The sequence below is a fragment of the Ruditapes philippinarum genome, unplaced genomic scaffold (genome assembly GCF_026571515.1).
Source record: "Ruditapes philippinarum isolate M1 unplaced genomic scaffold, ASM2657151v2 ctg2204_1_1_1_1, whole genome shotgun sequence".
NCBI classification, from domain to species: Eukaryota; Metazoa; Mollusca; class Bivalvia; order Venerida; family Veneridae; genus Ruditapes; species Ruditapes philippinarum.
In genome coordinates, this window is record NW_026860548.1 from 190,210 (window position 1) to 216,796 (window position 26,587).

The 26,587-nt window shown below is 32.7% G+C and overlaps 1 protein-coding gene across 1 annotated transcript; it reads left to right on the plus strand.

Moving 5' to 3' along the window:
* Positions 1 to 12,776: 12,776 nt before the first annotated feature.
* On the plus strand, positions 12,777 to 21,985 carry LOC132760555 (heat shock 70 kDa protein 12A-like). Its single transcript, XM_060752552.1, has 8 exons — positions 12,777 to 13,566; positions 16,569 to 16,676; positions 16,831 to 16,923; positions 17,100 to 17,318; positions 17,594 to 17,753; positions 18,066 to 18,653; positions 19,035 to 19,097; positions 20,330 to 21,985. The coding sequence occupies exons 1-8, from the start codon at positions 13,459 to 13,461 to the stop codon at positions 20,734 to 20,736; spliced, it is 1,746 nt and encodes a 581-aa protein (XP_060608535.1). The 5' UTR covers positions 12,777 to 13,458; the 3' UTR covers positions 20,737 to 21,985.
* Positions 21,986 to 26,587: the final 4,602 nt, after the last annotated feature.

A 26,587-nucleotide genomic window follows, 5' to 3' on the forward strand; every position in this document is an offset into this window, starting at 1 on the left:
ACGTTAACTATATCGTATGTAACGACAGGAATATTGATTTCAACTAAATAGCTTATTTTTTCGATAGCGCAAAAAAATAGTTTTATGAAAACTGCAAAAGGGATTTTCAAAGATTCGAATTTGGCCTACTAGGTCACAACTTCGTCCTATACTTACCACCTGTAGGCCATTGAGCAATATTAATTAATTTAATATCGAGATCTATACTATCAATAAAATCTTTAGCATAAATCATAATAAGTTACGTAAACTAACGTACGAAATACTTGCTTAATAATCATAGCAGTTCCTTAACAATATTGCTAAGCAAGTTTGCTTCATATATGATGTTTTATTGTACTGATTTTTTTATATTTATGATAATACAGTCATTTTCTATCCGGCGACTTGATGCTTTAGCATCAAAATCTCTACTTGTTACTCTTTTTGTTGGAAATGACTGAAAACCAGATATATCAATTAACACGCTCCACTATTTTCCACTTCGTTCCGAACATGTTGATTGCACAACTATTTTGCGAACTTTCAGCTCGAAGCGGCCCAGAATTTTATTGGTATTTTGTGGATTCGACGCTGTTCATACTAACTGCTTTATCCATCGTTTTGTTCCATTTAACTCAATTATAATACGCGTTTCAGTGTTAACCATAAACTACAAAATGTAATTTTACATCATTTACTAACATTTCATTAAGAAATGTTTATTTTGAAAGAAAATAATGGTTCGCACGTAATTATAAAGAAGATATGGTGCGATGAAAAGAAGATATGGTGCGACGCAGTTGTATTTTCAATGTAAGCTATATATTAGTTCAGCTATTGAATTGCGCTGAGGAAGCTAGAAACGTCCAAAAAGATTTTGTGTTTGCGATTTTTTTTATCATGATGAATACACACAAGGGACATATAGTATACAACTTATGTCAATAGCAGAGGCCACACATTGTTTCCACGAAAACGGAAAATGTAATATAAAAAATCATTTAGGCTTCATTTTTCGTTCGCCTTTTAAGCACCTGTTGTAAGCATCCACAAATTCCGAAAAAAAATCGTACACCCATATGACAACGTATTCTGGTGCTGCCTTAGCATGCTTGAAAAAAATTTCTTGCGAGTACGAAACTAATGGGGTGGTATCATTTGCAGTTTTGTGATGAAAAACTTCAATATTATAGGGTAACCTTGACGCTGTGTCAATCCGAAATGACCTTTGTTTAAAAAAGAAAAAAGATTAAAAATTTAAAAAACAGTCTCTCAGGTATGCGCAATTGCATGCCTACCGTTGTGACTATGAACATATTTCTTTTATGTGCCGATTTTTCGTATACATTTTCTTAATAATCGGTGAAAACAAATTAGCTTTTATCATTTGAAATTTAAATCAGTATTTAAAATAACATATTATTCCTCTCTTAAATGGATATTAAATCTTTAAGACAGACAGACAGACAGATAACTTTATTTCACTCAGGTATATCAAAGTATACAACATGAGGTTTAACAATATTTTGTAGCAATATCCGGTAAAAAAAGCAGGTCTATAACATGAATGATATAATAATTATACAATAGGTATATATAAGTATTCATCCGATTGTGGGGGAACTCAGATGCTCCTCTGCACACACAAAACATTCTCACATGCATATAATTATATTGTTTACCGTGATGGTTATAGAAAAAAAATACTGCTCAAATAAGGCATGTTAGGAAAAAAACAAAAAAAAAACAACAGCAGTAGAGAAAAAAAAATAGAATGTTCGCACAAGGTACGCCGCTGCATTCTAAGTTTTAAGTCTAAAATAAAAGTAAGAGCTCGTGCATTCGCACAATAACGCCATGTTTACAATGAATTTTCTAGTCAGTCATTGTGATTTTACCGAAAGTAGTTCTTCACTGCTTAGAGGAAGAAAGAAAACAAACAACACAACTAGGTCATAAATGCAAGTATACTCTGATTTTATTGACCTGTCAATTATGAATACATTACAGGACTCATTTAAATATTCGATCCCACTTCGGTTTGGTCCGTGTAGTTTACGAGAATTAATGTGGAGTATGTAAGTCATGGATTGAAAGTCACACCAGTTTAATGTGAAGGTTTTCGTTAATTCACGATAGCACAGACGGTAAAGAGAATGCCTGATAATTGAGAGGTCTGTGGTTCGAGCCTTACTGTTGCCACTAATACTCTTTCTTTATTTTTGCAGTATATTTTAAAGGAACATAATTTTATTTGTAGTGTGTTTTACGGCATTGAAAATACGTTTATTGATTTTAAACCGTTTTAATTTTTTAACATGAATTCTTAAACATGTTATTTAAATGAGTATAGACATAACAAAATTAAGTAAAACATAATAAAACAAAACAAACAATATAAAATAATCATATATAGCTTCAATAATGTTGAAAGTATTAATAAGAAAAAAAAATCTGGACCAACGCGGTCTCGAACTTAAAAACACGTGTGGCAGTTAGATTATAAACTCGTGCCTTACCCTATTGAGCTATACCGCTGAGTGCACTTAGTTTATAGATACAAATTAAATTAAATTCCATCGTACAGCGTACATCTCACGGAACTTACCGAAAATCTACCGAAGATTAATATACTGTGTGCATCGACCGTGTAATCAGTATGTAATTGACAGGTTAATAAAACCAAACAATACTGACAACTCGTGCTGGATTTTTATAGTCTGATTTTATTGACCTGTCAATTATGAATACATTATAGCACTCATCTAAATATTCGATACCACTTCGTTTCTGTCCGTTAAGATTACGAGAATTAATTTGGAGTATATGACTAATGTTTTGAAAAGATACACTATCTGAATGTTTGTATTCTGGTCATATCCGCTATAGAACAGTCGGTTGAGTAATTACCTCATGTATTAGAGGTCTGTGGTTCGATCCATACTTTTGCCATTGTTCTTTTGACCCATTCTTTCTTTATTTTTGAACTATGTTTTCATGAATAGGGCTTGTAAAATAGTCTAAATGGATATGGAACAACTTAGAAGTACAGATTTGTCTCTTTCGTATTGAGTTTTATGGCATTGAAATTTTAATTTTAATTCTTAATCAATGCTATTCAAAAAGTGTATGGTCTTTGCCAAAATAAGTGCAAACATTTAAAAAACAAAATGAACAACTTTAAAACCCCAGTCATACCTTCAATAATGTAGAAAATATAAATAAGACAAAAAAACATAGATAATCGCGGTCTAGATCTTACAACACATGGGATGTTTATCCTATTGCGCTATAACGGTCAGTATAGCTATTTCATAGAAAAAAAATAAACTAATCAAATCTTACTGAGTACATCATCATTTATCGAAGATAAATATATTGTGTGCATTGACTGTGTAATCAGTATGCAATTGACAGGTTAATAAAATCAAACAATACTTAATTGTCAGACAGGTAAATAAAGTTTTTGTTGTTGTTGTTTTTTTGTTTTGTTTTTTTGTTCTTAAATTTAAATACTGATGAGAACTATTAAACAGGTACCGACTATGTTTTCAAAACAAAAACAAAAAATGACATGTTCGTATCTACACACACGCAGAGATATCATTAGAGGAACAAAATAACAATTATATACATCTTAGGACAAACCTTGAAATTTTAACATTATTATGCGTACAAATTTACACAACTTCATTAGAGTAAAAACTATGTTCATTTTTACATGATAGAATATTTTGAAAAAAGTAGGAAGTTTCAACTAAGTTGGGGATGTACAGATTTCTTTCAGAACTAAAAAAATGACAGTTTAATAAATAATGTTGCTCAGAACCTATTTCTCTAGAGTTGCATAGCTTGCAAATGTTATTTATTGTGTTATCACGAGACCATCGCGCTGTTTCTATTGGAAGGCGGTTTTTACAAGTTCGAAATTTGAAAAGTGTAATGTAATCTTTTTTTTTGAAGAATATTAAAATATTTCTCATATTCTAGCGCATGTTTAAATGAATTATAAATTCTCCCTTTATTGGAATTTTGTAGTAGACTTGCCCAGTGTTGCTTATATTGGTCTATTAGAGTTTGCTTGACAGTAATGTGCAAGTTTTTATTGATACTGAATTGTTGATTTAGCCAAATATCAGGTCTTCCAATTTGCGTCAATATTTCTTTTATTAAGCCTCAGTCTCACTTACTCCCGGCAGAGCCCAGGATCATCCCGGTAAGTTACCGGGATGATCCGGGACGATCCGGGGTGAAATTATTGTTGCGGTCACACTTACCCCGGCAGCACTACGGTAGTTCTCAACTAACCACCCAGGATGCGCTCCGGATCATCCAGGCAGAGCCCAGGTGCAGCTACGGTTCATGCCGGTGCTTCCCCGGTCGTTCCCGGATGACGCCGGAAGAGCCCCGGTTGACCCAGGCAGAGCCCCGGTCGATCCAGGCAGAGCCCCGGCAGAGCCCAGGACGATCCAGGCAGAGCCCCGGTAGAACCCCGGTGGATTGAAAACGCCCGAAAATGATAACATTGATACATAATTTTTATTTAATATAATATCTATTGTTCCAGAATAGTTATTCATGATGATTTTCTGAAAAATCCTGATGCCATACTGGATAGAAGGGAAATGAGAGGGGTTTTAATACCAGCAAGTGCAATCATCGCAAATTGTCGTTATTCTTTTGAAATGATCCGGGCTTTGCCGGGGCTCTACCGGGATCAACCGTAGCTCTACCTTTATCATCCGGGGCTCTGCCTGTAGTTGCCGGGGCTCTGCCGGCATTTTCCGGGGCTCTACCGTAGCTCTACCGGCTATATCATACCCCGGATCATCCCCGGTTTGTGCCGGCAGAGCTACGGTGCTTCCCCGGTATAACCCCGGTCGTTCCCGGCAGAGCTAAGGATGAAGCCGGCAAAGCTATACCTTCCCGGATCATCCCGGACCACCCCGGTGATATTAAATATTTTATTCCATCCGGGATCGAATGCCGGATGTTCCCGGATCATCCCGGATCATCCAGGACGTTGCCGGCAGAGTTACGGATGTACTCCGGTTGTTCCCGGTCGTACCCCGGTCGTTCCCGGATCACCCCGGACGTCTACCGGGGCTCTGCCGGGATGCAAGTGAGACTGTAGCTTTATTAGTCCATTTTATTAGTGTTTGTTTGGTTAAGCATGTAGTAATAGATTTTTGAAGATAGTTTATTTTCTTTACCAAGAAGCAAACGTGTCCAGAAGGATATCATTTTTGTATAAACGTTTATATAAATTGGGTATCGGCCCAGTTCTCCATGTAGCATATACTTAGGTGTGCTTTGCCGTGCATAAGTTAAGCGTCTTAGGAAGGTGTTGTGTACTTTTTCTAACAGATCAAGATTTTCATAACCGAATATTTCAGATCCATATGTTAAGATAGGAACAACAGTATTATCAAATAATTTCATAGCAAGATCCGGGGGTAAGTCGGCATTGTTTAATTTTGTAAATAAAAGATGCATTGCTTATTAGCTTGTTGGCTGATGTGTTGTCTGGCTTTAAGGAAAGATCCGGTCGCTGAAAAAGTTAAGCCTAGATAGTGATAACTGTCGGTATTTTCCAGATTATGTTCTCCTAAGGTAAAATTATAGTTGTTACGATTTCTACATCCGAATATTATGACTTTTGTTTTATTAAGATTTACTTTTAATTTCCATTGATCACAGTACTCGTTAAAATTATTTAAAATGTTTTGAAAATCAGAGGGGTTATCTGAAACTATAACAGTATCGTCTGCATAGAGAAGAATCAATAGTTTAAGCCAAATTTCGTCACTGAAAACGTCATCTAGCTCTATGCCGACGGCACCGTTACCTTCCAGATAGGATTGTAGGTCATTCAAGTAGAGAGAGAAGAGGATCGGACTCAAATTTTCTCCTTGTCTAACGCCTATTTCTGAGGAGAAGAAGTTGGACGTGTTTCCGTTATGAGAAACACATGACTTAATGTTTTGGTACATATTAAAAATTACTCTAAATAATTTACCATCTATAAGGTTTTGGGTGAGTTTATGCCAAAGTCCAAAACGCCAAATTTTGTCAAAACATTGCGAAAAATCAACGAATGCACAAAAAAGTTTCTTTTTTTTCTTTTTCAGTATTTCAATTAATGCATACAATGTAAAAATATGATCTGAACAGGAGTATGATTTCCTAAAACCTGCTTGATTTTCATTAAGTAGTTCAGTATTTTCTATATAGCTTGTTAGCCGTAAGTTAATGACAGATGTAAAAAGTTTACCAAGACATGATAAGATAGTGATTGGTCTGTATGAGCTTGTATCCTTTGGGTTACCCTTGTTTTTATAAATAGGTATTATATTACCTTCAAGCCATGACTTTGGTAATAAACCAGAGTCTAGAACTTCATTAAAAAGCTTATTATAAATAGGTAACAAAAGATCTTTAGTAGTTTTTGAATAACTTGTTCCGGTAAGGTGGTTTCCTGTTTCCAATTGTTAGTGCATGACCAGCTGCAATCATGCCAATCGCAACTTTTCGGCCTTTTCCGTCACTCTTCGGATTAATGATAATAGCCGATGTAGTTCCGATTGCAATTGTGACAATTCGGGCGATTCCGTCATACTGCGGAATCAGACGAAGTAATATTACGGAAATCTAAGCTATTTTAGTTACTTCGGTAATCCCAGTTTGTTGATATAAATAGGATTTCTATTTTTACTTGATTTATCGGTTTAAACCGTAATAAATTATAAACGAAATTGTTCCGTTTCAATTGTTTTTCAAGACGCAAAAGTTAGTTTCTTTTATAAATAATTGTTTTTGTCTGTATTAGTTTTACACAATAGAGAATGGTGACTGTAGTAGTATTCCGTCTTCAAAGGGTTGTCACGCATGATCGAGTTATATTTAGATCTACTGAACGCAATTCAATGGTGAGGTAATCTAAAATAGCCCATGCATATCATTAACTTTGTCACGTGCTGATTTACAGATAGCGCATCGTATTTGTGATCGTGTAACATAGTTGATACATGCTTATTAATTTGTACCACGTAACGAAGTATTTTAGTGCATTTACTTGTCTATAAAGCAAACGAATGCTTTCTCTGCGAAAAAGGGGAAATGAAATGTGCACACTTGTTTCCCTTCAGTATGATAGATAGATTTCCAATAATAATGCAGAAAGGCGCACCTGAGGTCCTTGTATCCAGTAACGCTAGTATAATGTGCAAGTTTGAAATAAAATCACAAAAATATCAGTCATTTCTTAGAACATGTAGAACTACAGTTAACTTTGAGCTTAGCTAGTCAAATTGAATTTTGTGACTCGAGTTCATAGACTTCTTTATCAATCCCCCAAGTGGTTCATTTTAAGTCCTCTTTAATGTCTAATATATATTCCAATAACATGTCTGCAACCCTAAGCAATAAGCTTTTATGATATGCTGATGATCCGGGTATCCTTCTATCTGGTGAAATAAATCTAAAGAAATTATCTCTTATAACGTGAGTCTTATTAGTGGTTGGTTAATTGACTATAAATTGTCTTTGCATCTTGGCAAGACAGAGTCTATTCTTTTGGGTTCAAGTTTCAACTTAAACAAGGTCCTAGCCTCCAGGTCACATGTAATGGTACTGATATAAAGAACACATCTTCTGTTAAGCATTTAGGTACAAGTCTTGATCAAATATACAAGTATTTTGGCGTCGCCTTTGATGCTTTGCATCAATGCTTTTTTCTTGATAGCAAATTTGACAAATGGCATTATTGGTTTGTTACTTAGTTCTCACGACCTTTTGGTTATGATACTTCTGTGTGTGGGTTCGAAACCCATGTACCGCAAATGGCATCCACTAATTGTTTTAATATTTTACTACTGTAACATCTTAATGGTGGTTGTAGACGTTGCATCATTCCTTGTGTTAACTTCTGAGATAAGAGGTTACATTTCACTTTTTTTTTTAGTTTGGAGAATTTTCCAGAAAATCCTTTTGGTCATACAAACTTCTTTCAAGACACGGCACGCTATACGATTTATATTGGACTTTCACTTTAATATTGGACACCTACCTGTTCTGTATTAAAAATATAGTACGGTTAGAACAAAGGAATACGTCATTGTAGTAATTTAAGATGCATTAACACGAGAAATGATGCAACGTCTTCCCTTCGCCCATTACACATTTTACGAAAAGAACAATTGATGCTTGTTATCTGATTCATTTAACGAATTATTATTCCAAGTCTACTGATTTTCGATATCCAAGCTCTTAACATCATATCACTGTGTTTATACGCTTTCCAAGTGAAAGATAGCAGAGCTTCATTTAGGATATGATTTTATGGGATTGTTTAATTTCTTGTCTATTCTCCATTTTTTCTTTTCTTTTCTATATATACATTTAGTTGACAGTTGACAATCATATTTGATTTACTTTATTGTATGGTAATTTTTTCAAATACGTGTAATGGTCAGCTTTTCAAATAAATACTATAGAGAAAATAAATTCATTATTTAAAAAGAAAAAAGTTTTAACACTAAATGGTCAGTTTAAATCCTTCTTAACAGTAATGGATTGTCTCAGTCAATCATTAAAAATATCCAAGATGTAAAACAAATTTGAAAACATTTTTTGTAAACATCCCCAATGTAAATTGATGTAAACAGTATTTGTGTAAGTCCAACATTTTGTGTAACTAGTATATTTTGTGAATATCATTGTGTTCATGTACATAATTGGTCATATTTCAAAACACGAAAATTTCATGCTACGGACATTTCGTTATCCAAGAGGTGGCTGAACTGTGCTCTGGTAAATTCAATGTGGCTTACAGCCGTGAACCGGTGTTGAAACTACCAGCATCACACCTCGTGTTTAGGGGCGTCCGTGGTCGAGTGGTAAGGTCGCGGACTTCTAGCCACCTGACCCTCAGCTATATGTGGATTCAAATCTCCACAGGGACTTTTGAATTTTTCATGTGAGTAAGCTATCAATCTAGCTTACGGAACGTCGGCACGTGGTTCTACTCGTTCTTGCCTAAAACAATGCATGGAGGGACACCTGAGGTATACCCCCCACCTTTAGTTGGAAAGTCGCTATATGATCTCTGCTGTGTTGTTGCAACGTAAAACCCAACCAAAAAATGTCATCTTTTCACCATTTTAATAAGCATTACACTTTGAGTGAGAAAAAATGAATAAATAAAATTATTTCCTCAATGACCTTGAGATGAAAATTTAATTGGAATGATATATTTCACATACATGTATAACATGTTAAAAGTTATTATATATTTTTTTCTTTTTCTCTTCACTATCCTTGAAGGACACTGTAGCAGTCATGGCATTTATAGAAATCTTGCATATTTGTAAATATTTGTTGATTACAACTTATTTATTATTATTATTTCTCCTTTCATCGATTACATAATGGAGTGTACTTTCGTTTTCAGGAACAGAAACCTGTTAGTAGAATCAAAACTTTGCCGTTTTCACTTTTTACTCCTTACAATTTGGTTGCTTCTTAATAACTCTTGTATATTGCTTGTCTTTTAGTCAATATTTCGAGGTTAACGCTAGTCATTTCCATTCATTGAAAGGACTGACCAAAACATATTCTGTAAAGTCTAGAGCACTCTATAGAAATCTTTCCTTTTCCAAAAATGTAGCTATTGTTTTCACTGCTTGTTTAATAAAATCGTGGTCAACAATTTTCCTTTTACAGTGTGGAGACGTTCATCCGCATCCAGGGCCCGATAACTCATTTTCACATGCATCACTTGATATTTCACATAACTTGTCCATTCTTCATTACAATGTTCAGAGTCTTTTACCCAAAATTGATATTATCAAGACAGAGTTCGATTCTTTTAACTTATTATCTTTAAGCGAAACATGGTTACATTCATCTGTAAGCACAAGAATAACTTTCATATTCCCGAGCGCAGAGACATGACAAATATGGTGATGTTATATTATACGTCAAAGAAAATGTAGCGTATGTTCGAAGGCATGCCTTAGAATTCTTTGATATTGAATGTATTTGGATTGAACTTATTCTAAAGCGGAACCTCAAGATGCTTATTGGACTCTTCTATCGCCCACCAAACTCTTTTGACCTTGCACTTAATTCTGGTTATCAAAACATTACAATTGTTGGCGACTTTAACCTTAATCCTGCCATACCCGCATCCAAGCGAAAACTCTTACACCTTTGTTAACAATTTGGACTTGCTCAATGTATCAATGATCCAACTCACTTCACTGAAACGTCTTATTTTTTTTAAAAAAAACATACGTAGTCTGGTACTGAGTGACGTTGCTGAACCAGTTTTCTTTTAGTAAATACGTTATCATTGTCCCACTTTTGCACTTAAATGTACTTAACCAAAATGCCAGACTCACTCCAATCAAATATGGCTGTGCGACCGAGGAGATTATAATGCATTGAGATACTCTTTAGAACAATTTGATTGGCAGACCATTCGTTACAATGATATTGACCAATGGGTCTCTGCATTTACATCTACCATATTTAAATTTTCTAACTAATATATCTCTAATAGGTTAATCACCATCAGACCCACGTAAGTGGATATCAGGTGAAATTATACGACTAATTCGCAAATTCAATCGTCTTTTCAAACAAGCTAAGCTCTATAATCGAACTTCGGACTGGTCGAAATTCTGCCAACTTAGAAATAAAATAGTTTCCCTAATTAGAGATGCTAAATCAGAATATACAGCCAAATTAACCAAGACTCTCATTAATAAAGCATCAAATAAACCATGGTGGGCCACAGTTAAATGTTTGTCTCCCCTAATAGTCATATAAGATATATTCCTCCCCTGCTCAATGACATAAATATTCTATATGACAACGAAAAAAGGCTGACGCCTTCAATCATTTTTTCGCTCAACAAACATTTCTTGACGAACCTGATTGGCTACCCATTACACCAATTTATTCGTTCTCCTCAACTCTATCATCACTTCACTTTGAACCATCTGATATCGAACCAGTATTACGAACACTACCCTTGGGGAAAGCAGTTGGTTGTCAATCGCGTCTTAAAAGAAATATCGTCTAAATTAGCTGTTCCTTTGTCAGATATTTTTAATTATTCTCTGTCTATCGGTACTTTTCCTACAAAATGGAATGTTGCAAACGTATGTCCAGTTCACAAAAAGAATGAGACTAATGTCATTAGTATTTATAGACCAATTTCACTTCTCTGTTCCCCAAGCAAAGTTTTAGAAAATGCTGTTTACACACACGTATGTAATCATTTAATTAGCAACAATATTTTAACAGAATATCAGTCTGGTTTTCGCCAAGGCGACTCAACTATAAACCAACTATCAGTCATTTATAATTCTTTCTGTGAAGCAATAGACAATGGAAAGGAAATTAGAATTGTATTTTGTGATATTGGGTATGACACAAAGGACTCATTACTAAATTGTCATCTGTTGGAATTCATGGAGATTTACTTCTTTGGTTTCAAAGCTACTTATACAACAGGCAGCAAAGAGTCACTGTCCAAGGATCATCATCTTTTCTTCTTTACGTCAGGGCCGGTATTCCTCAAGGATCCATTCTCGGTCCACTGCTTTTCCTTATATTTATAAACGACATTGTAATAGATATCGACGCCAACGTCAGACTTTTTGCAGATGACACAATTTATCCCTTATTGTACACCCAAAATAACAGCAAATGTACTAAACTATGATTTACAAAAGATTAACCAATGGCTAAAGAATGGCTGGTTTCGTTTAATTCAGCAAAGACTATATGTATGACTATATCTCGGAAAGCTATCAAAACACAACATCCTCCCCTACTTTTGCAAAACCAAGGCATTTCTGAAGCTTCTTCTCACAAACATTTAGGAGTTGTTCTATGAAACGATTGTTCATGGTCAAATCATCTAGAATATGTTAAAAACAAAGCTTGGACAAGGATCAATATTCTCTGAAATCTAAAATTTACACTCGACAGAAATATATTAGAAACATTATATTTGATCTTCGAGGCTTCCATCATAGTCACAGGTGGTACTAAACTTTGTTCCCTTGAAAACCTTTACGACGGCCTAGGATGGGAATCATTATCAACTCGGTGTGGCAATCACAAACTGGTCTTTATTTACAAAATAATCCATGTCCTACTTACTTAAACACTCTAATCCCAACACGTCAAAGCGAAAGATACACCTTCAGAAACTCCTCTGATATTCCTCCTATCTATTGTCGGACATCCTTTTATCAAAACTCTCTTATCCCGTCTAGTATCCGGTCTTGTAACACGCTCCATCAGAATACAAAATCATCAGAAACTTTACAACAATGCAAGCGACTTCTTTCTAACCCACACAAACCCCCTAACTATAATTACACAGGACCTTGAAACCACAAATCCTGCATAATCGCTTAAGACTTGGCTGTAGTTCCTTAAATGATGATCTTTTCCGAAAAAAATATTTCCGAATCAAACACATGTGTTTGTGGTCAAACAGAAACAGTACGTTATTTTCTTCTAAAATGTCCTTTGCATCAACATATGCGAGATATCCTCTATAGGAACATCATACAGCTGGATAGATCCCTGATCATAACTCACACTCTGCTATTGCATGGTTCAAATTCCCTTTCAAACAACCAAAACGCAGAGCTTTTCAAGTCTGTATACCTTTATATTGATTCTACGAAACGATTTATATAATGTCTGACTGCTACTGCTATGCTGCTTATATTCATTTGTTTGTTCTTATCTTTATTTGTTTAATGACTTTTTTTTGTGTTTTTTTTCTCTAGTTGTTTTCTGTAGTTTTTAATTTAATTTTTGTCAATACTTACTAGAATTTTGTGTTTACCATAAATATTTTTCCTTTTCAATCTTGCATTATCAAATGTGTTCACTTTTTGGTAACTTGTTAATTACAACCACAACAGACATTGAAGATTGTTATTGTTAGATAATGGCTTCTATAAGCTTCTGCTTTCGGCCAAAATCTATAATTATTGTTATGATGTTGTTATTAACACATGTACAAATATTCTAAATAAAATATATTTAAACCAAATCAAGAAAGGTTCGTGGCGCCAACCTCCTGATATTTAACTCTGCAATGGAATCCTTATTTAAAACTGTTTAGATTAAAAACGTACCTTACAATATCAAGTCACTCTATTTTTAAGAGTTGACAACTTATGTAAGAATTGAAAATGAAGTCTGTAAGGGTTCAACATAATCTAATTTTACAATAATTTATTTCTTAAATACCCTTGTTGAAACTATTGATCCAACGACTCCACTGTTTAATTGATCTGTTTACCATGTTTTATAACTTAACATAGATTTGTATGTTATCAGTCTATATATAAACAGGGAAGTAAATTGAATGACGTTTTACAAAGAAAACGATATCTTATAAGTTACGTGAAAATGTAAATGGAATAACAATTATAGAAAATGAGCGGATATAAAACCAAGTTAATTGTTGCTGCCATAGATTTTGGAACAACATATTCAGGATATGCTCATTCGTTGAAAGATGAATACAAAAAGGATCCATTGAAGGTTTTCTTTACTTTCGATTTTGTTTCTAGATCTCTTTTATTGTTGAATGATAAAGACAACTGCAGTAGAATTTATTTTTGATATCATCATTGTATACATGTTTCGACTATACAGTCTTCTTTATTACAAACATATAATCAAGGGAAATAACGTTAAGAACGTCTTTAGAAAGCATATAAATTGTGGCGACCTAAACGCCATCAAACCATGTTTCACAACTTGGATTGTAAAAAAAGGATCTATAAAGATACGACATGAGTTGAAAAAACAAATAGGTACAATGTTGTTAAATATATATAATATCAAGTAAACACTAAATATACAAAAATACCAAGTGAAAGCATATTTATAAAGTACTTTTGAATTCATGACATTGGGGGATAATGTGCCAAACAAAAACATCCAACAAGTTTCATTAAGTTAACGTTGCCAATTGTTTTTTTTTTTTTTTTTTTTTTTTTTTTTTTTTTGTTTTTTTTTTTGCATTGATGTAAAAATTATTAATACAAGGGAATTAAAATGTTATGAAACATTAGTATACCGGTTTAAGTTTGGATAGTTTCTAATATCAAATTCATGACTGCTCATCTAAACACTGTATTTTTGTTTTTGTTGGGTTTGGTATGTTGAAATCAAAACGATCTCAATTGGCTTCCGTTTTTTGACATTTTTTATATAAATTATAAGATAAATAACATCATTTAAAGATAACGTTATTTCAATTGGATTTGATAAGATAGAAGTACTTGAAAAAGTGTATCACCGAGATCGACAGCATTTAGAGATGAGAATTTGTTAACCAAAATTTAATATCTAAGGTCGTTTAAACGCTAATATTGGTTTATACTTTGGTATGTTTTTCATTCTGTCTTTTACAATCCCCAGTATTTTTCAAGTTCACCATTTTAATGTTTCGTAATTTCAATATCAAGAAGAGTATCATTTTCGTAAGAGTAACTATATGTTAATATAATTTAGGTTGTTTTTCAAATAGATATCAAAATTATAAATGTAATGTTTTTTACACAATATTCGCGAAATCGCATTCAATAGAGTATTCTTTGTTAAAAATAGTCCCCGTTAACTATTGTGACTTTTAGGATACCAACATTACTATAAAAATACACAAAATTATCTATATCACTCTCACTATTAATTAATATATCTTTTAAAACACAAGTATAGTTTGAAAAAAAAATATAATTTTATCTGTTTTTGTTGTTGTTGTTTTTTGTTTTGTTTTGTTTTAATTTGTGTTCAATGTCGATCTTTTAAATTCAAACATGTTAGAATATGACATATTCAGATTAGATAACGGGAAGTTGTTTACATGAACCAAAGTCAGTTAGTATGATGAAATAAAATATCAAATAAATAATTTTCAACAGTTTACAAAAATTGCAGTAAATATATAAACAAGTCGACCTATATCGTTCGAAAAATAAAAATCAATAATTAACTTAGTAAGAGTCAATCGAGAATTCTATTGGAAAATGACATCAATGAACACTTTGTCAAGGTCTGTATGAATGCATTGAGGAGATATGTGTGTGTGAAATAAAGTAATACGGAAGCTCGAGATTTATAAACGTTTCCTTCACTATTTTTTAATTGTCATATCATAATATTGTTTGGTTTTTTGTTGTTGTTTTTTGGAACCACGTTTAAGGCCCGTTTATTTAAGAAAGAATAATACAATACAAGAATACAAACCATGATAACTTTAGCATTATTATTGATATGTAGATAATTAAAAATAAATTTATTTTGTTATGTTTTTAGTTAGAATATTTAAGATATTTTAAAAAGTTAAGAGGTTCATTCATTTACACAATTAGACAAGAAAAGGGCAAAAGGTTGAAAAGTAAGTAAAAAGTAAAAAGTAAATTAACTGCTTTAGTAGCATTTTTTCTGCATGTACTATTTAGAAATCAAACAATTCAATTACATTTATCCAGCAATTTTCAAATTCTTCTAATGTATCATTTTGTAACGCAACAAATCTTTCAATTTTTAATCTGTTTAAAAATTTTCTTTTGAAGATACTTATATCTGGAGTTTGTTTTTTTAATTTACTGGTATAAATGTAATATTTTGAAAAGAGAAAAATATACGATGTTTTCTTATCTTTAGCATGAAAGAAAGATTGTCATACGTAACATTTATTGCTATTTCATTAAGCCATTTGAATAAATTATTCCAGAATATTTGTACTGTTTGGCAGTCCCAAAATAGGTGTTCTATACTTTCAACATCCATACAGCAAAAATCACAGAGACTAGATTCGGTTAATTTACATTGAAGGAGAAATTTGTTTGTTGCAATATTCCTATGTAAAAAATTATATTGAAAGTTTTGTAAAATATTATCTTTGCAATAAACAAAAACGTTTTCGTAAATATTTTGCCATTGAAATTCTTTTTGAGGAAATCGTTCTTCCCATTTTATTTGCGATTTTGTTTTTTTATTTTTACAGAGTCTTATTTGCTTTTGAATCTGTGTTAACTTGTTACTAATACTGGACGTGTTTGTATTTTCTATGAAATCAAAAGTGCTTATTTCTTTAGGCGTTGAAGTTTGATTAATTTGTTGTAGTTTACGTTTCCATTCTTTGGGTATTGATGAAATTAATTTATAAAAGTTCAATATTTCTGTATCAGGAATGTCAAAAGTAAGTTTCAGCTGGTCGAAGGTTTTAAATTATTTTGTTTCAGTGTTAAAAATATCCTTTATTTTATCGATATTTCGACATTTCCATTTTGGAAAAAGAATTAAAGATCCATTATTTTTATGTGTGAATTCTGCCATATTATTTGGTCTAATAGATTTTGTGGATTTTTATTAAAATTTATTTTACTCCATGACAGTAGTAATTCTTTTAAGAAAGTATTTTCGATTTTAAGTTTCTGTATATCATATGTGTTTAAATTACTCATAATATTGTTATTTTGAACTTACATACATAGAACATCACTGAAGTATGTAGCCATTAATTTTTTCAGATATATGCTAACCAGGACTGGACTGACGGTTCTGGTCTGATTACGTTAAAGGCACCCACTGTTGTTTTATTTGACAATAGAGGACACTTCCATTCGTTTGGATATGATGTGAGTATTACTATTTTATTTTTGGTACATTGAAATGTTGTGTGTAAAACATTCTTATTCCTTCTGTAACATGGTTATCTTGAATAGGATTGTCAAATTCTTGTTTTTTTCCAGCTTTTAATGATTTTCAAATAGATTTTTGTGTATATTCTAGGCTGAGACAAAGTATGCAAAACTCTCTGAAGAGGATAAACATATTGGCTGGAAGTATTTTAGGCGTTTCAAAATGAAATTACACGAAAGAGTGGTGAGGGGTTTGTAAAAATTGTAAATAACAATAAGAATGTTGTTACTTGATATCATAAAGAAGTTATAGTGATTATTGACTAAAACAAAAGTATTTATAGATTTAATATTGGTAAGAATTAATTTAGATGAAATCTTGAAAATAATACTTTGTACAAATGCTTTGTCTGTCAACAGAATCTTCGGCGGAACATGATGCTTTCAGATGACCAGGGAAATCGAATGCCAGCCTTAGATGTTTTTTCAGAAGCTATTAAATACTTAAAGGACCATCTTATGAAAAGATTGCGAGACAGAATTGGAGAGTTACGCGACACTGACATACATTGGGTTCTTACAGTACCTGCAATATGGCATGATGGCGCTAAACAATTTATGAAAGAAGCAGCAGCAAAGGTGTGTTAACTGTTCTCTGACAACCATATAACTGTGACTGAGTTTATCTGTCCGCCTAAGAAATCAATGCACATCTATTCACCTAGCTTTCGCCTCAAAATATATCTTAATGAAGAAACCAGTATATCGTATGTTGCGTTGTTGTTGTTTCTTTGTTGTCGTTGTTTTTTTGTTTTTTTTGTTTTTTTTTTTGGTGTTTTTTTGTTTTGTTTTTTCATTTGTCCATACACATCCGTAATCCAGACATGAACAAACTTATCAATCTATAAATTCAGGCTGGAATTCCAGAAGATCAACTGACATTGGCTTTGGAACCAGAAGCAGCCGCCATATATTGTAAAGAATTGGTTGTTTCAAGGGCAAAAGAACAAAAACAGGAAGCAAAACTACAGACTTTCGATCCGGGTTCTCAGTTCATGGTGCTAGATCTAGGAGGTTAATTTTCTTTCATAGGTCATTAAAGTCACAAGTATTCAAAGTGACCAAAGATTTGTTGGAGTCTTATTAGTGACTACATACTTGATTCTAACAACAATCGTTTTTTTACAAATGTTTACCTGTAACTGAATGAGTTATAAAACATACACTGAATGATAAACTGTAAATTGTTATTTATCTACTGTATTTATGAACATGCGTTTATATTGATTGTTACAAATTAAACATATGTTGATTGTTGAAATAATGAATCTATTTTTTATATGTATGCTTATATACTATATCTTTGACACTGAATATACTTTTTAGGCGGAACAGTTGACATAACTGTCCATGAAGTACAAAGAGATGGTACCCTAAAGGAGCTGCACTCCCCGAGTGGTGGACCCTGGGGTGGTACAGTTGTTGACAAAGGGATAGATAAATTCTTAGACGATCTGTTTGGTAAAGACGTTATGGGAGAATTCAGGGATGAATGTAAAACAGATGATCTTGATCTACAGAGAACCATCGAGTTAAAGAAAAGAACGTGCAAGGAGGGCGATGATACAGTAAATCTTAAGTTGCCAATAGCAATATACGAATTCTTTGAAGAGAAAACAACCGTGAGTTTCGCATCAACTTTACCGAGGACAAAGTTTGCTCGCTCTGTAAGAAAGAAAAGAGACAGGCTCCATATTGAAAACGAGATATTCTTGCAAATGTTTAAAAGTCCGAAGGACAGTTTAGTGAATCATGTTGAAAATATGCTTCGAAAACCCGAACTTCGAAATGTTAAAAATATAATGATGGTTGGAGGATTTTCAGAGAGTGAAATAATGAGGGATGCTGTAAAACATGCCTTTCCTACAAAGAATATAATTGTTCCAGAGCAACCGGGATTAGCCGTTGTAAAGGGTACGTATATACATGTATTTGATTCGACTAAATTACGCCTCAAAAAATACATTGTACATGTATATAATATTTCAAGAAGAGGAAGATGATAGTTGAATTGAATTGATTATTTGTCTCTTGATCGTTATTATTCAAAATATCAAAAAGTTCAATATCATCGTTTGTATACTTAAACATTTGAGTGTTGAACTCTTTTGACCACATTCCACTTGAAACAGTCAATATTAAATTAAAAAAAATATCCAAAGCCTAAGATGCTTTCTTTAAAGGCTTAAAAATCTTTTAAACTCAAACCGTTTTTTGCACTATACTGTAGGAAATGTTTTTTAAATGTTTTACTTTTATGTGATGTTGTGTTGTAAGCGTATACCTTGTTTTCAGGTGCAGTTATGTATGGACATAATACAGATTCTATTAGTTCACGACAGCTTCCCTTTACTTACGGTATGTTTTAATATTTTAACAACTTCATGCAGTCATATGTTTTAAGTTCAAATTCTATTGGAAAAAACAGAATGATAAGTTACAAAATCAAAATACATAGAAAATATGTAGATCTAAATGTATAGTAACAATTAATAAAATCAAACGTCATTCATTAAATCATTTTCCATTCACTTTTTATTGAGCCGTTCATTTCTATTGATCAGTGATAGATTAGTTAAATTGAGTTTTAATATTTACCCTGAATGATAAAATTGATTTCAGATGTTATCAAACTAAAGAAAATCAAGTCGGAAAAGACATATAATTTCTTCTTAACATGTGAATATTGTTTCCAATAATGATGTACAAACTCTGAATACCGGACCGTGCTCGGACTTGTTCCGTATTAAGAGGATTCTGGGTTTCAGAGGTTTAGATACACTTAATGAATATTTTGATGTGTGATGTGTTTGTACATTGACTTTCTTTTAGTGCGTATTTACTGATAATCCTTTTATCTTATTCATATCTTATAATTTCTTTTGCAATTAATGTCAGGAGTAATTTTTATTTACCAATAATTATTTTTTATAAGCAGAATTCAGAAAATTAGAAATTATAACAACACCTTATCTGAAACAGAACTTTCTTATTGGCTACAATTGATGAAATTATTCTTACCTAAAGTAAAAATCACTTCCAAATAAAGATACTCTTAGATCAATTTATTTATGAAACAAGAATAAAAAGAGCTATTTTCGTTTTACATTTTTTTTTAAATTCTCTACCACGGGAAACGGACAAAAGCCATCCCGGACAAAATTGTCCGGGTGGCTTTCAGTCCTACACACCTCTTTGAAAATACCTTTACAGTGAAAAACACAATAACGATATCAAGGCTGTAATATAATTGCCTATGTGAAATTAACACACCCTGTTTTTCAAACCTGCATAGATTATAAGCAGTGATCATTAACTGGTAATGCCATGTCACCTGTTGGGATTATGATTTAATTACAGAAAGTTGACGTAAATTACCGTCCTGTTTTCGGAGGATTTTTCCTGCATGTTAAGCTTTATAAGCCATTTGAAATCGGAATTCGGAATTCAGAGGTTCCGGTATATAGAGGATATTAATCAATGAACTTTTGAGTTTTAAAATTGTCCGGTATTTAGAGGGTCCGGTTTTCAGACTTTTTACATTTGTATTTATTTAATGATGCATTTATCACTGTTATCCTATATATTAGGTGTCAGCACAGCCGTGCCATTTAATGATCGTGTGCATCCAGAATCCAAGAAAGTGTTACGTGATGGCGTATACAAATGTGAAGATGTGTTTAAGGTTTTCATCAAAGCTGGCACAACTGTTGTCCCACATAAAACGAAAGCTGAGTACACATTTAGCGCACCTTTCATCGGAACGTCAACTGCAACAGTAGAAGTATATAGATCAGAATCACCAAATCCGATGTATATCTCGGATGATGGTTGTTACCGGATTGGGGAGATATCGATCGCACTGATAGGTAGAGCAAAAGAGGACAAACAAATGATAGATGTAGTGATGATGTTTGGAGATACAGAGCTTCATGTTACTGCAAAAGAACATGGCACAAACAACAAAGTGTCTGCAAAATTCAACTTTCTTAGATAAGATCCCCTATATTTCAATGTTAGAATAATAATTATACTCTTTATCATATGATTAATATGCATGTACCAGTAGCATATGAATTTTAGAAAACACATCTTTAATGCTCTCTTATGAAATAATATTTCAGCTGACATGTAAATAAAAGCGTTCGATAAGGTTACAAATACATGTACATGTAAAGCAGATTGAAAATTACAGAATTTAATTTAACTTTTCATAAAACTTAGAATACGATGACAGAAAAGAAATTGGGAGTCCCCGACCTCGTTTGCGAGTTATTTGCCCTTTAACTTGAAATTGTCTTTTCTTTCCTTTAAAAAATGCCCTTTTTCAGAATTTCCAGTGTCCGTACTTATAAAGGGAACACGAAAAACTTTAACGGAATTCTGTGAACATAAATATTTTGACCAATGTTAAAGTGAAAATAAAAAGAATGGTAAAGATAAGGTTTGTCTTACTCCTATAAAAGTTATCTACCTTTGAAAGTACATGAATTAGCAACTCCGGTAGATGTCCGCAACAGTGTTTTGCGTAAAATGATTCTGTTTTATTTTATGCATTTCAGTGGATTACTGATTTATCCGTGAAAATTATATTTGATAATTTCACAGTAAAAATTATCAAAATATAATTTCACACTTTTCAATGACGAAACTACTTTTTATGTGGTACCTCAATTTTATTTTTGCTGACAATTCTGACAATGTCAGGCTGTTTAAAGAAGAAGCAAAGCTGAAATTGATAATAACTTAAATGTCAAAAGTAATAAAAAGAAGAAAACTTACTTCTATTCATTCAAATTCAAATCACCAAATTTCGTCTCTAATTTTTTTTTATTTTTACAGTCTGAAAAACACATTCCTTCCACATGCAAAACTGCTCTTGTTGACATTTGGGCATGTTAAAGTATCCTACGAGCAATAACTGCCGTATGCTTTATGAAAAATTGAAAAGCAATGACAGCCATCAGCTCGAAGAATAAGTAAACAACCCAGCGTTCCTGAGCCAGCTTCCAAATTTTCCATTTTCCAAGTTCATTTTTAAATGTTTTCACATCTGTCAACACTTATTTTCTGTCTGTTACAATCCTCAAATAAGTTTTCTTTCTTTTAAAAAGGTGTTTGACTAACAAATCCAAATGATATCCCTCTGAATCAAACACAATTATTTTCCTCCCGTGAAATACACAACTTTAAAAAATGGCTGCCGCTTACATTTAACAAAACCAGGTTTAATATAAATTCGCAGTAAGTATATTAACGTTAATATTATGGAAATTTCGTTTTAACTTGTTTTAAAGCATAAATAAATTGAAAATTTGTTTGTTTGTTTTGTAAGATGTAATTTTATTTCACCTCGTGAACTTTAAAAACAGTATTCTCAGTAATACTGTTTTTAAAGCCCACTCGATGAAATAAAATTTCATCTTACACACAAACAAACAAATATCCTCTATATCATGCAAAATTAAAATGTATTTGGTTTATGTAACTTTCGGTCTACTATGTTTATTTAACGTAAGCACGCGCATTTAACCAAATATATATTAATGTACATATATGTTGAATGCATAAAGTTTGATTTTCTTTTGTACAATTCATTACATGTATATTCGTACTCATGTATTTATCAATAAGTGTTATAAAGATACCAAAATTGTATAAGATGAGGCTATATTTAGAGCTACGGTGTATTTGGTTTTCTCTCTGTTGTTCATTTGGCAACATGTGATATAAAGATTATATGTGTTCTTTTATACTGAACAATCATCCTTCTTTTTATGTACCTTTTTATATTTTATAATTTAAATGCATTGTATGTTTGTTATTTGTTACAATATTTGATTTTCAAATTGACTTTCTTACAGTTGATGAGCATCTATGTACCTGTATAAAGATATTGTACAGGGTCACGAGTATTTAGTTAGATACTTTTATAAATAATATTTTCTTCACATTTTCATAAACAAAGTACATGTAAACAAAGGACTATATTTAACCGACATAAATTTCGAGTTAGCAATCTGTCCTTGAACTTGATTTTTTTTATGTTTGGCCATTGCACCGGCAGATAACTTGTAAGTCTTATACACACCGATATATGTTTTTCCTTGTTCACCATCTAAAATTTCCAAAATTTCATGGAATTTTATTTTACATTCATGCTCGATTTGAACAGTTTAAGTAAACTTTCTTTACAAATTGGTCATAAATGGCAGATATAGTTTTACCAATTCTTGAAATTTTGCTGAATCACTCGAATCGAATTTCGACAGAAAAAGAAGGCTTTGCTAATCTTGGTTCTGAATAAGCTGCTCTTGAAATAATCAAATTTTACAAATTCGTAGGTAAATAATTCGAAAACAGAAATATGCTCATGAATAGCTTACAATCAGGTTATAAGTTTTTCATTTACATTGACATGATCCATGGTAATCTAAGCTATTTCTTTCTTTTACTAAACATAAAATAATATCTTTTAATATCACACTGTGATTGATTTCACTTCTCCACTGAAAAGCATGTAATAAAATGGAAGCTCACTTCATTTGTATATTTTTAATAATTATTCTAGCACGCCTCACACTATTTCCGTGTCAAACAGATAGGGCAATCACTATCGTGAAAATATATCATCTGGATGTGGTGTTCACTCCGTGACTTACGATTTATATGCATAACAACCTAGGTATATCTGATATTTGGGAATCAACACATGTAAACGTTAAATGAGGATTTTTTTTTATGAATTGTTAGTCAATTGCTGTTCAACTTACTATTTTGTTTCCAATAAACTTCTTCAATGATGACTTGATTTGAATTTTAATTTTACCAACTTCATTCCGTAAGCACATTTATTTTTCCGACTATTACATTTAAAGCGTGTAAATTTGTAGTAGAATGAATTTGAAATCGAAATGTACGAAAGACCGGTGAGGACATTTCAACTTCATGAATTCCCGATTACAGCTTCATGAATTCTCGATTTCATCTACGCGAATTAACGATTCTATCTATCTACTTCACATGTAAACAAGGAACTATAGTTAAACGAACTCAATTAATTCATGACGTTGAAATCGTGAATTCGTGAAGTAGAAATCGTGAATTAGTGAAGTTGAAATAGTGAATTCATGAAGTTGAATTCGTGAATTCACGAAGTTGTATTCGTGAAGTTGAAATCGTGAATTCATGAAGTTGAAATAGTGAATTCATGAAGATGAAATCACGAATTCATGAAGTTGAAATCGTGAATTCGTGAAATTGAAATCGTGAATTCACCAAGTTGAATTCGTGACGTTGAAATCGCCAATTCATGCAGTTGAAATCGCAAATTCGCGAAGCTGAAATCGTGAATTCATGAAGTTGAAATCGTGAATTCGTTAAGTTGAAGTCGTAAATTCGTGAATTCCGGTTGTTGAAAACGGGAATTCACGAGGTTTAGATTGTGAATTAATGAAGATGAAATCGGGAATTCATGAAGTTGAAATGGCCCTACTGGTCTTTCGTAGAAATGTGTATTTAATGTGTTTACTGTATAGGTACCAAAATTTTGGAATTTTTCGGAAGACTTTCATGACCTTAATTATTTCAATATCGCTTTACACACATATAATATACAAAATGACAATGCCAAATACTTTAGAAATAAAAAGGACTGTAATTTTAAGACTTCTGTGGAAAACTTTAGCCATGTATCCGTCTGATTAATGCCCTTATATGTTTCCTGTTCTTACCGGTATTTTGAAGTTTTGGGTTACTGTGTTGAACATATTTAAAGGAACGAACAAGTCCATTTGTAATATTTAAGAGAGTTTATGGGAAACGACGTTGTGCTCGGGTGGGTTCAAAGATCAATAACATTAAATACCTGTTTTTATACGACCAATACACAAACATACACTTCAAATGGCAGAAAATTTTACACATTTACTATTTATAGTATTCTATTTCTGATATCAAGTTTTTGTTCTAACATTGCCACAACCTAATTGAAAATACACAGTATCACTTTGATAACATTAAACATTAGTAGGTTTCGTCCATGAAAATGAACTGATCGCCGACTGCTCCATCATACAACCTAACCTGGTCGTCTAAGATATCGTCTATGCATCGCTGATCTGACAATGTGCCTCTATTTAGCACAACCAGGTAGGTTCGTCCATCCCAGCTGATACCACCTTACCTTACACCATAACTGACCCATCTCTGTAGGACCAGGTTGCTCCAAGACTACCTAGAGAGTCATGGACTGGCCAAGGGTGCACCAGGACTACCTAGAGAGCCATGGACTGGCCAGCTCGTCCACCTGACTTAAATCCAATAGAACACTTGTGGAATGAGCTGCAGGTTAGAATTTCAGCTCGTCAGCTGCAACCCAGAACCATCCAAGAGCTGTTTGGATTCATGTTGGTCCAAGATTTGGCAGCCATGCGAACGATCAGAAACCTGTCAGTTGACGGGCCACACACATGGTATTATGTAAGTCTAAACCTGTAAACAAAAATCCAATTTAACAAATTTGAAAAACACGCTTTATGTTCTGAACTTTTCAAAGAGGGGGTCATCTTCTTCTCTAGCACAAAATCAGTGTAAACTTATTTATAGGGTTAAATTCGTCCTTCAGCTGAATTGATAAAACAGTAAATCAACATTTAAAACCTTGCGCACGGCGTTAATAAATTTATCCTTAAAACTATTCTCACTCAAACATAATTGAGCCGCCCCATGACAAAACCAACATAGTGCGTTTGCGACCAGCATAGATCCAGACCAGCCTGCCCGTCCGCGCAGTCTGATCAGGATCCATGCTGTTCGCGGTATCAGTTTCTAGGGTTGGAAAGTCGGCGCCGTTGCGAAGTGTCTGCCCCGTTGTCAAGACGATACAGAAAATAGACAAATTTGGACAAAACAAATTGACAGAATAAATGTTTAAATTGCACAGATGATTTTATACGTTTACTGTAATAAACAAGAGTATTTGTTTCAATATAAGTGTCTCTTGTAAGGAGATTGACTCAAAAATTTACCACTTCGCTCGGCCATATCATTCATATCATATGTTACATACATTGTGAACTTATTGATCTTATAGTGAATTTATTTTTACGTTACAAGCAAATATTCTTCTTTTACAATATAAAACGGATTTGTCTAAATACATTGAAAATAAAATGACACTTACCTTTTAGTTGTTTACCTTCCTCAATATTGGACCGAAGCACCGTATCATGGAAAATCTGCACCGTTTCACGTACCCGACAGTGTTGTAAGAACGACAACAAAATAACTATATTATATTATATATATTACTTCTCCAATTCATAAGGAATATCAATTAATTCATAATTATGTCTTTCATGCAAATATTTTGTATGTATTCTTTTCAAAATCAAAATTATGATTTTTGTAGTAGATATATAACTGTATACACTTTAATTAATTAAGTAAAAGTATATTAATTAATGAATCACTTCGTTACACTGGTAAAACATTACTACATACTACTACATTAATTTGATATTTCTCTAATAATTAAGTGTGTTATTAATTGTACAATTTTAATGAGTGAGAAAATAAACAAATTTATTAGCACTATATACCTCATATATAACTGGTCACATAAAAGGACGATATTCATGAATGAATATTAATTTTAAACTTGTTCTTATAATGTAAATCAATCGGAAAATCAGTAAGAGTGTGAGGCATAACTCGTGAAGGCCTGTTTCCTCAATGAAAACCATATCTACCTCCCGTGGTAAGTATTGCACAACAACGTATATCATGTTTATATAGGTTATTTGGTAGCAAATTTGCCAAGTGGCTTTATTGGTTGGTTACTTCGT